We start from the raw sequence: 11,902 nt of genomic DNA, 5'->3' as shown, positions 1-11,902 counted from the left end.
CTCCCCCTCCCCATTTTGTACAGTAAGGACCGTCTGCCCCCTCATTGAACTGCTCTGTCCCAGAACGTCCAGGCTGCCGTCCCACCCTTTGAAAGCCCTGCGCCTTCACGCGGGCACACAACGGCCAGGGAGCCTCTGTTTGTGCAATGTTGCCTGCTTTTCAACACAGCGGGGAAGGGATGAAATAGAAAAAAAAAGGCACAGCCTCAGGTCACGGCCTGCGGTGGAGCAAGGAAGGAAGCAGCGGTCCCTCCTTCTCACCCGCCCGGGCATCAGTTCCTTCTCAGAAATGGGGAAGCCAGGACTGGTGCAGGGCAGAGTTGCCTGGCTGGGTAGCCCACCACGCCAGGGCCACTCACGGCAGGCTGCCGAGCAACCCTGGCACTCCGAGGCAGGAGGAAAAGAGGGGCCGCATCGGTGGAGGCTCTTCTTGCACCTACTGTGGATGCCGGTCTGGTGAGTCATTGCTGAGACCAGGCAAAGGACACAAGATTTTGAAAAATGGAAGCTGCAGCATGAAATTAAAAGAAAAACTGTTAGAAAAAGTTAGGACTGAGGAAAAAAATTTACAGCTCAGAGCTGAATTGAGAGTAAAACTGATGGATTTAACAGTCCGAAACTATAATAATAAGAAATCCAATCCTGAAGGGAATCTATCAAAAGGAGATGATTATACAAAAGAATTAAGAAACTCAAATTATTCTGAGTAAAAGTTGATGGTAAAAACTGGGACAACAATAAGAAGTCATTTAATAGAGATTGCCTCAGCGAAATGACATGGAATGAAGGCCAGGGTGGTGCCTCACCTAAATTAGTACCGCCTAGTCCTCAGAACCAAGTGAACTCTGAGGAAAAGTTTACCAGATCTCTCCAGGATGAGAGAAGGAATTACAAAAGCGGCAAGCCTGCTCATTTACAATACAATTGTACAAAGAATAAACCTAAAAATGTGGAGAATAATGGCCAGATCAAGAAAGTATACTGCTTGGGAACTGCAGATGCCTCTGAGGGAAAAATTGATTCCCTAACCTCTGAATCTATTCAGGGATGCTCCAGTTTAGAAAAGGATCATGAGGTAACCAAAATGGTTGATGAGGGCAATTTGAAAACCCTTAATGTTCCTTCCTGTACTGAGGAACAGAGGGAAGATAGTACTTTGAAAAATGGTACAACACTAACCCCTGAATACCCAGAGAAATCTGTGACTGACAAAGACCTGATATATGGAGATGTGTTGCAGTTAATAGAGCATGTTAAGAGTGTTTTTGCACTTACACTTTCACCAGGAGGCAAGGAATCACCCTCTGCAGCTGAAATTGTTACAGTATCAGATAGGAGCCTGGAGAGAGAGGTTTCCGTGGTTACCCAGCTTAAGAGTGGTGCTGAAGCTGAACTCATGCTAGTGAAAACCTCAAATGAAAATAGTTTGGCTCAGGAGCAGTAGGAGGGGAGAAAATTGCTTTTGGCAGAGGTAGAATAAGTAGATCATAAAACTTTGCAAAGCAAACCCCTACCTGAAATATCCCTGAATAAAGAATCAGAATCAGATGACAAGAGCAGTGCATCTAAAACCAACCAGCCATTTAAGATTGCACTTGACAGGCCTAAAGTGACCCATGATAGTGTTCTCCCACATAAGGAAAACATTTCAGTGATAGTACCTGTGGGACAATATGTGACTGAGGAGAAAGGCATCCGCTCTGATGGCTTAAAGAGGGACGCATCCAGAAATGGTTGGAGGGAGGAGAGGAAACTGCCTGTCCTTTCCCCAAATGAGATGGTGAAGATCTGAGCCAGAAAGAGATCAGGCGTCACTATAAAACAACCAGCAGATGACATCCAGGTGTCAAGCGAGTGGCCGATGACCGCCAGACGACAGAACAGGTTGTGGAGGAAGGAGCCAGTGGACGACAGAGGGACTCCTGAGTGCCAGCAATGTGTCCAGCTGAAGGAGGCGGTAAGATCCGGACCAGTCTTCAGCGCACCTGGTTACCACCGTGACTTCAATTTTTTTACAGATGCTTCAAGCTATGGACTTGGAGAGGTGCGGTTCTTTGCAGATGACTGCGGTAGTGAGCTTGTCTTGGACTTTGCAAACTTGGACTTTGCCAAAGAGACTCTGATCGTGCTTCGGAAGCCAAATGACTGATGGAGGGGGAATGGACATTTGTAAATGTGATTAAAAATTGAATCGCTGGACTAAAACGTGAAGAATGATACCAGGACTTTTATTACCACTTGAACTGGACTTTGATTCATCGTTTAATTATTTATGTAGGAGCTTCCTGATGCTATTTCTGTAAGGTTGGTATTGTTGCTGAAAAAATAATAATAAATTGTAAAGGATACGGTAAAGTATATTATTGATTATTAAATATTAATAAAATGTAATTGTTAAAAATGTTTAGGGTAATAGTTTTGGAAATTGTTATATTGAATGATGTTATCTATAGAGCTGTTAAATGTTATATGAGTTATGTAAGTGGGCCTGTTTGTTTAGAGGAAAAACGTGTTTCCCTCCCAAACAAACATATTTAAGGGGGGAGGTCTCTAAAATGCTGCATGTTTTTTTCCTTTCCTTTCCTTTTGTTTCTGTTGCTTTTGCCTGATATCCTTGCATATCCTAACCCTGCTTCCTTTCCCAGGATTTCCCCTGGACCACTGTGCCTGAGTCTCTGTTTTGTTCTGAACTACACGTCCCAGAAGACCTTGAAAAATCAAGGGGAAATCCTGGGCAGCTGGCTCAATCCGAAGAAGGAAGCGCAAACCTGGGAGTGATCAAAGGGGAAAGAAAAGAGCAGAGTTGCAATTAGCAATGAGAGGCCAGCAGAAAGAAACAGGGATTGAAGGGGAAAGAGGGCCAAAGCTGGCTGCTTATTTTCTGTTCTTTTTCCCATCAGATAAACTTTCCCACTGCCTTATTACTCTTTTTGAGTCCTTTCTCTCAAACAGGCTGCTTCTCTGGTTTGCAAACTTTCCTGGGCTGTGGAGGTCACCTGGTGAGTAAGAAGAAAAGAACACAGGAGGCTTCTCAGAAATAAGAGAAGGTGAAATAGAGAAGATGACTTTTTAACAGAGGAATGTAGCCTCTGAGAGAGAGAGAGACAGACAGACGGTCTTTATGGACCATGTAGCCATCTAGAGAGGTCTTGCAAGGGTGTCTTCAGAGATGATGTGGATGATGTACAGACATTCTGGCCAGTAATTATTTCAAAAAAAGAAATGTTGACTGCCATTTTAAAGGCTGAACACTCACTTGTGCTCCTCTACTTGGTTCATCTATCTTGCATTTAGTTGTCTTCCCTGTTCTCCAGGACAACAAATGAATTGTGGAACACAGAAATCTATCATCTGAGATAGATGCAGTTTGGTTTATTTGGCCTCCAACTACTCAAATTCTTCGAAAATTCCCAGGGTGAAATTTTGGGCTGCAGACCCACATCTTCAAGCTGTTTGGCTTATTTGGACTCCGACTCCCTGAATTCTTTTAAGATTCCCAGGGTGGAGACCCACATCTTCAGCCATTTATATTTCCCTCAAAGACTAGTCAACGGAGGGTGGCTTCCAGGCCTCAGTTTCCTGCCCCCTTTCTTTTCTGGGTATTCCAGTCTCTTGCCCTTTAAGCTCTACAACGGGCCCCTCCCAAAGAACTGCAAGTCCCAAGAAGCATTGCAGCCCCAAATAAAGGTCTAGAATGCAGCCTGAGAAGTCTTGGTTCTGGTACAGGTGAGGGAAATATAGGTGTCCAACGGTATGAGTTTGTGGACTGGGATTCCCAAGATGTTGGGGGTGTGGGAGGGACTCTTGGAATGTTCTGGGAGTTGGATTCCATAAATTTCAAATGGCACCTCTGGACTGTCTTGTTTCGGTGGGTTTAGATAGTGAGCGTTGTGGTGCAGCGGTTAAACTGCAGTCCTGCAGCCAAATCTCTGCTCATGACCCGAGTTCAATTCCATGAGTCAAGGCTGACTCACTCTTTGGTCCTTCTGGGGTTGGAAAATTGAGTATCTCAGCTCACAGGGGTGGCGTGGGGGTGGGGATACGTAGACTGCAGGATTGTCATCAGCTCAGAGAGAGCTTTAAATGCTCCGTGGCACTATATAAGCATCACACAGTGTGATCAATTACAAAACAAGCAGCTGGATGAAATTGTTCCATGCAAAGCAATGGGACTGCTTTAGCAAGATAGGCTTGGGGACAGGAGTGTACTCCTAGAAGGATTCTCCTCTGTTGTCCCAGGTGGCCCATGAGGAGAAACGCTTCCTCCATAGCTGGAAGGTCAGGAACTCTTCTTGAGGGTGATCAGCAGCAGCTGGAGACCCCGGAGGACCCAGAAGATGATGACGGAGACGAAGCTCCTGCTCTCCCCTCAGGCATATCGGAGGCTTCTCCAGATCTTCAGGGGATGGATTCTTTTACACAAAGGAATAAGGGAGCCTTTTATCCTTGGAGTCCGGACAAAGGTATTCTGTTTCCCTCTGCAATTTATTCATTGTATATGTTTGTCTTGATTATCACTCATGGCTTCTCTGTTTTATAACAGCTTTATGCGTATCTTCTGATTCCTTCTAATTGTGTGACTGCATGAGCAATATATTTTAGACGCTTAATATTTATTTTTAATTTTTATTTATTTCATTTATATCCCGCCTATCTGGTCGGGTCAGGACCGCTCTAGGCGGCTAACAATCATAAAAGATACAGTAAAAATATATAAACAATTTAATTAGTAAAAGCCATACACAAGGTGAAAGAAACAATAAAAGAAAAAAGAAAAGGCGTCAGGAATTATCTGATGGGAAGGCCTGCTGAAACATCCATGTCTTTAATTGATTCTTAAAGATACCCAGTGAGGGAGCCCCACGAATCTCAGGAGGTAGGTTGTACCAGAGGCCTCACTTAAGCTGCTTTTTCATCTTTTTACAGTGGACCCTCGATTTACGGATTTAATCCGTATTGGAACGGTCGAAAAGTACATAGGTCGAAGGTCCATTTCCCATAGGAATGAATTGAAAACTTCTTAATCCGTAACCCACCAAAGAAAAAACACCCCCCACCAAAAAAAGGAAAAAAATGCCAAAAGCAGCACCTTACTGGTTATATTGGGTTCCTCGCTGCTGCCATCACCGCTGCTGAAGGTCTCCGAGGGCTTCCCCGCCGCTGACGGAGGCTTAACGCTGGTTCTCTGCCGCCATGGGAGGTTTCTCGGAGGTCGGCCGCTGCTGCTGACGGCAGCTTTCCCAGGGTACACCGGGCCTAGCAGAGTAAGGCCTCCCCTGATAGGCCCAGTCTACCAGGTTTTCCCAGTGGGTAGACCAGGCCTACCAGGGGAAGCCCTCCCCTGGTAGGCCCAGTAGGCCCTGGGAAAGCTGCCGGTGGCGGATGACTAGGGAAGCTCTTGAGGCACGATCCGTGGTGAGGGGGGCTTCTGGAGGCCTTCCAGGGCTACTACGCCGCCATGTTACCATCTGGCAGAAGATATAGAACAATTAAGACTCGGACCACACGTTTTCTCAATAGTTTTTATCCCAGAGCTATAATTGCACTTAATAATGCGCTTAAAGACCACCAGTAGTGAATAATTAGTTGGACTGTGTTACTTGGCCTGCGGTGTAGATGTTTGTATTTTGAGTGGGGGACATTTAGTGGGTGGGGAGTGTTTGGGGAATTTTATGTGTGTGCATGTGTCTGGTCTCTGGGTGTCTGTGAATTTCGTTGTATGTGTATATACTTACTATGACAATAAATGATGATGATGATGATGATGATGATGATGATGATGATGATGATGATGGGAGGCATCTCGGTGGTTCCCCCCACCGCCAACTGTGCTTTAGAGACCTCCAGCAGTGGCGGGGGAGCCTCCAAGATGCCTCCCATTGTGGCGGAGAACCCCTGGAAGACATCCGGAGGCATGATCAGTTGTCTACGTTCCAGAAGGGGGAGGCGGGGGAAGTCGAAAAGTCCGTAGGTGGAGCCGTCTCTAAGTCGAGAGTCCACTGTAATGTGCTGTAAGGGTACTCAGAGATGGTTTACCCTTTCCCTTGCTTTCCCAAGGTTCAGTGTTTACTGTTTTTATGCCTATTATGTATGTATTGGAAGCAGGAGTTGGATCAGGAGTTTGCCAAAAATTGTTTTCATTCAGTGATCTTTCTGGTGTAGTCGCTGATTCTTTGTATTCAGAACACTTGTAGTAAACAATAAGTTCATGATGTCTGATTAAAAGTGCTTTTCTTTTAGGGTAATTGGGGTGGGGATTTCTATACACTCCTATGATTGTTTTAATGCTCCTGAACAGAAAAGGTAGCAAATTCTGAGACAAGGTTACAAAGGACGAAGGGGCATCCTGCGGGATCGAACCCTTGAACTCTAGAGCCACACTCCACTCACTCATCCAGCTATATTTGGTTTAGAAAAACACTTTTCTTCCTGATAGGACCTTTTGCATTTTTATCCTCTTTATCATTCTCCATCCAGGCAAAATAAATGTTCTTGGACTTCAGTGCTCAGTCATTCCGCTCATTGTTTGTTCAGGTCCACTTAAAAGTTCTAGCACTGAGACTGGAAAATTGATTCTGTCGGTCAAGAAGGTCGAAAACCAGGTCACAAATCATAGAATCATGTCCATCAAGTCCAACCTCCTGCTCAACTCAGTAACACAATTGTGATGTACTGTTTTCTCAGCACAGAAAGGGGAGGCAGCAGGAAATCTGCTAATCGATAGATATTTTCCCTAATACCTGTAAATTTTCTTCTTTTGCAAATGCATAAGGAGCTATCATGAAGAAAAGAGTTTTTTTAAAAAACTTGCTGGATGGAGAAACCAGTGAGTGGAGTGTGGATCTGGAATTCAGTGGTTCGACTCCCCATGATAGCTCATGGGACTTTGTAACTTTTTCTCAGAATTTGCTACCTTTCCTGTTCAAAAGTGTTAGAACAATTATAGGGGGTTATAGAAATCACCCCCAAATTGTTTTTCTGGAACTCTCTGGCTTTCTCCATAGTCCAGCGCAGTGGTTCTTAAACTTCATTACTCAGGTGTTTTTGAACTCCAACTCCCAGAAACCTCAGCCAGCAGAGCTGATGGTGAAGGCTTCTGGGAGTTGCAGTTCAAAAACATCTGAGTAACAAAGGTTAAGAACCAGTGGTCCAGCGCATGTTAGCAATTAGGTCTCTAGTTCCTCTGCCCATTTTAAATCCAGTTTGTAGAACTAACACAGGAAAACTGATTCCTTAAAATCCCCAGACTTCTGAAAGTTAAGAAGGTTGAAACCCAGGTCACGAATGATTGTGATCTACTGTTTTCTCAGCACAGAAAGGGAGGCAGCGGGAAATTGGCTTATTGATAGATATTTTCCCTGTTAAATGGCAAAAGCCTCTAATCACCATGAATTCTCTCTGTCTTCCAGCAGATGATACACAGGAGGAAGAAGGAAAACTCTACAGGACATCCCCAGAAATAGTGGAGGATGAAAAGGAGAACTGTGGGAAGAGAGATGAATTGCAGAGGAAGAAGGAAAATGAGGCAAATGAGAGGAAAAACAAACCTCACCCTTATCTGAGAGGAGTTGTCTGTCAAGTAGAAGAGGAAAAGAGAACAAAAAGATGCCTCAATGTCCTTCAGAGCTCAGAGTCTGGGCTAAGGAGGCCGCTGAGGGAAAGCCCAGTGAAATGTCCAACATGCCACTCAGAGGAAAATCTTTGTAAATGTTTGGAGCATGGAGAGAGTTCCAGAAGGAGGACAGAAGATCCAGCATTTCCCACAGGAGAGAAACCTTATGAAGAATCAGGGTCTGAAAAATGCTTCAGTGTTACCTCAGCTCTTCAAGACACTCAGCCAGTGCACTCAGAAGGAAAATTGTATAAAGATGAAGAATGTGGCAAGAGTTTCAAGGGAAGTTCTGTAGTTAAGCAACATCAGGGAATGCATACTGAGAAGAGCTGCCACAGATGTCTTGAATGTGGAAAGTTCTTCATGTGGCATTTAAGTCTTAGAGAACATCAAAAAATTCATATAGGACAGAAACCGTTTCCCTGTGAAAAATGTGGGAAGAGGTTTGCTAACCGTTTAAACCTTGTAGTCCATCAACAAATTCATTCAGGAGAAAAAACCTTTCCCTCTGAAGAATGTGGGAAAATGTTTTCCCGAAACTCCAACCTCGTAGCACACCAACGAATTTACTCCGGAGAAAAAAGGTATGATTGCGATGAATGTGGGAAATGTTTAAGTGTTCCCTCAAAGTTGATAGCACATCAGCGCTCACATTCAGGGGAGAAACCCTATCAATGTAAAATATGTGGCAAACAGTTTAGCTCCTTTTCAAACCTCACCAAACATCAACGAATTCACTCAGGGGAAAAACCTTATACATGCAAAGAATGTGGGAAATGTTTCAGTGATCCGTCAGCTTTGAAAGTACATCAGCACCGGTAGGTAGAGGTACCTGGTGGCGCACTAGATAAACTGCAGTTTTGCAGCCAAAACTCTGCTCATGACCCGTATTTAATTCCATGAGTCAAGGCTGACTCACCCTTTGGCCCTTCTGGGGTTGGAAAATTGAGTATCTCAGCTCACAGGGGTGGCATGGGGGTGGGGATTTGTAGCCTGCAGGATTGTCATCAGCTCAGAGAGTGATTTGAATGCTGTGGGGCGCCATATAAGCATAACAGAGAGTGGTCAATGACAAAAGAAGCAGCTGGATGAGATCATCCCATGGAAAGCAATGGGACCACTTAACTAAGACTAGTGAAGGGGACAGGATTGTACTCCTAGAAGGATTCTCCTCTGTTGTCCCAGGTGGCCCATGAAGAGAAACGCTTGGCGCATACCTGGAAGAGGAGGACCTCTCCTGGAGGGTGAGCAGAAGCAGCTGGAGACCCTGGAGAACCCAGAAGATGATGACGGAGAAGAAGCTGTTGCTCTCCCCTCAGGTGTATTGGAGGCATCTCGACCTTTGCCGGGTATAGAATCTTTTCTACAAAGGAATTGGGGAGCCTTTCATCCTTGGAGTCGGGAGAAAGTTATTCTGTTTCTCTCTGCATGTTAATCATTGTATACGTTTGTCTTGATTACCACTCATCACTTCTCTGTTTTATAATAACTTTATGTGTAACTTCCGATTCATTCTAATTGTGTTACTGCACCAGCAATGTATCTTAGAAACTTAATGCCTCAGTGAAGCTGATTTCTCATCTTTTTAATGTGTTGTATAGTCGATTCTGACTCACAACCCCCCTTTCCTAGCTGGAGGGTACTCAGAGATGGTTGATCTTTCCCCTTTTCAGGTTGGACATGTACATCAACTACCTTTTCTGTATGGATTGAGAAGCACAACAGAACAGGGGATTGCTAAAAAAAATTGTTTTCCTTTAGTGGTCTTTCTAGTATGGTAGCTGATTCATTGTTCTTGGAACACTTGTAGTTAAAAAAAAATATTTTCATACTGTATGTTTAATAGAACTTCAAGTCTCGGGCAATTTGGAGGTGATTTCTATAACCCCCTATAATTGTTTTAACCCTCTTGAATATAAAAGTTAGTAAATTCTGAGAAAAGGTTACAAAGTCCCAAGAAGTATCATGGGGGAATCGAAACCTTGAACTCTAGATCCACACTCCATTCACTGACCTCTTCATCCAGCTAGGTTTAGAGAAACACTTTTCGTCATGATTCCTTTAAATCCTTTGACTTCTGTTGGTTAAGAAGCTGGAAACCCAGGTCAGGAATGATTGTGATCTACTGTTTTATCAACAGAGAAAGGGAGGCAGCAGGAAATTGGCTTATCGATAGATATTTTCCCTGTTAAATGGCAAAAGCCACTAATTATCATGAATTCTCTTTCTTTCAGCAAATGATGCACAGGATGAGGAAGGAAGACTCCACAAGACATGCCCAGAAAGAGTGGAGGATGAAAACGAGAACTGTGGGAACAGAGATGAATCACGAAGGCAGAAGGAAAATGAGGCAAATGAGAGGAAAAACAAACCTCACCCTTATCTGAGAGGAGTTGTCTGTCAAGAAGAAGAGGAAAAGTCAATAAAAAGATGCCTCAATGTCCTTCAGAGCTCAGGGTCTGGGCTAAGGAGCCCTCTGAGGAAAAGCCCAGTGAAATGTCCAACATGCCACTCAGAGGAAAGTCTGTGTCACTGTTTGGAGCATGGAGAGAGTTCCAGAAGGAGCCCAGAAGATCCAGGATTTCCCACAGGAGAGAAACTTTATGAAGAGTCAGGGTCTGAAAAATGCTTCAGCATTAGCTCAGCTCTTCACATCACTCAGCCAGTGCACTCAGAAGGAAAATTGTATAAGTGTGAAGAATGTGGCAAGAGCTTCAAGGGAAGGTCTGGACTTAAGCAACATCAGGGAATACACACTAAGGAGAGACCCTACAAATGTCATGAATGTGGAAAGAGCTTCATGAGTAATTCATATCTCAGAGTACATAAAAAAATTCATACAGGAGAGAAACCCTTTCCCTGTGAAGAATGTGGGAAGAGGTTCACTAAGCGTTCAAACCTTGTTGTACATCAACGAATTCATACAGGAGAGAAACCCTTTCCCTGCGTAGAATGTGGGAAAATGTTTTCCATAAACTCCAGCCTCACCTTACATCAACGAATTCACTCAGGGGAGAAACCTTATACATGCAAAGAATGTGGGAAATGTTTTAGTGATCCATCAGTTTTCAAAGTACATCAACGCTGTCACACAGGAGAGAAACCCTATCAATGCAACGAATGTGGGAAAATGTTCTCCCAACACTCTAACCTCAGAGTACACCAACGAAGTCACTCCGGAGAAAAACCATATCCATGCGATGAATGTGGGAAATGTTTTGCGCGTCTATTCAGTTTAACCAAACATCAACGCTCACATTCAGGGGAGAAACCCTATCATTGTAAAAGTTGTGGCAAACAGTTCAGCTCCTGTTCAAACCTCACGAAACATCAACAAATTCATTCAGTGGAAAAACCTTATACATGCAAGGAATGTGGGAAATGTTTCACGCGTCTCTCTAATTTAACCATACATCAACACTCACATTCACGGAAGAATCCGTGTGGTTCTGAAGAATGTGGGATAAGCTTCACAGCTGAGTCACCCTTCACAGAACATCAAGAATTTCATACTGGGGGGAAAACCACATAAATGTGAGAAATATGGAGAAAGATTTCTCTGGTTGTTCAGTCTGAGAGAACACAAGGAAATTCACTTCAGTCAGAACCTACAGAGAGTAGAAAGTCTGAAAATTCTGCAAAATGCCAACGTCAGAAACTCCATCTGAATATTTCTCATGGGAAGAAAACATTCGGAGATTCAAGGGATACTGAGAGCTCTACTGTTGACTTAAGCCTTTGTGGATCTACGAAGACTCTTTCGAAAGAAATGTTTGGCTTTGAGTGTGGAAATCCTTTGGAGGAAATGTTCTCTTCCTCCCAAGGTTCACAAACCCCACATTCCTGAGCACAATCTACATCAGGAAGGAGACAGTCAACTGGGGTAATGCATGCATCTGCATGTCGGAAGATAATGACAAAGAGTGAATGTGCCTCGTGTTCTGTGATTCTTTGTCTGCACCAATTGCGTCTTTTACTTCAATGGTTTTATCATGATTTTAACTTAATCATTTTATGAAAATTGCCTTGAAACTAATAAATGATCTGATTCCAACTGAGTCTTTTTAGACTATCTGAAATATGGAAATAGGAATCCTGACTGTGTGAGTGTGGAAATGTTGACCTTCTTTACAAGAGAGCTGCTGACACAAGTTGGAAGTTATGTGTGTCAAGTTGCATCCAATTTACAGCAACTCTAACACGTTTTAGAGGTTCTAACTCAGAGTGAAAGGGCAACGACATAACAATTCATAGCATCCTAGGGTACTTACCTTATAGAAAGCAAAGGAT

The 11,902-nt window shown here is 43.7% G+C and overlaps 1 protein-coding gene across 1 annotated transcript; it reads left to right on the top strand.

Annotated features, from left to right (window-relative positions):
• The first annotated feature begins 8,072 nt into the window (after positions 1 to 8,072).
• LOC140703948 (uncharacterized) lies at positions 8,073 to 11,666 on the top strand. The gene is made up of 2 exons (XM_078388185.1): positions 8,073 to 8,196; positions 8,798 to 11,666. The coding sequence occupies exon 2, from the start codon at positions 10,413 to 10,415 to the stop codon at positions 11,142 to 11,144; it is 732 nt and encodes a 243-aa protein (XP_078244311.1). The 5' UTR covers positions 8,073 to 8,196; positions 8,798 to 10,412; the 3' UTR covers positions 11,145 to 11,666.
• The last annotated feature ends 236 nt before the right edge of the window (positions 11,667 to 11,902 follow it).

The sequence above is a fragment of the Pogona vitticeps genome, chromosome 2 (genome assembly GCF_051106095.1).
Source record: "Pogona vitticeps strain Pit_001003342236 chromosome 2, PviZW2.1, whole genome shotgun sequence".
Lineage (NCBI taxonomy): Eukaryota > Metazoa > Chordata > Lepidosauria > Squamata > Agamidae > Pogona > Pogona vitticeps.
This window is presented reverse-complemented; position numbering and strand designations above follow the sequence as displayed.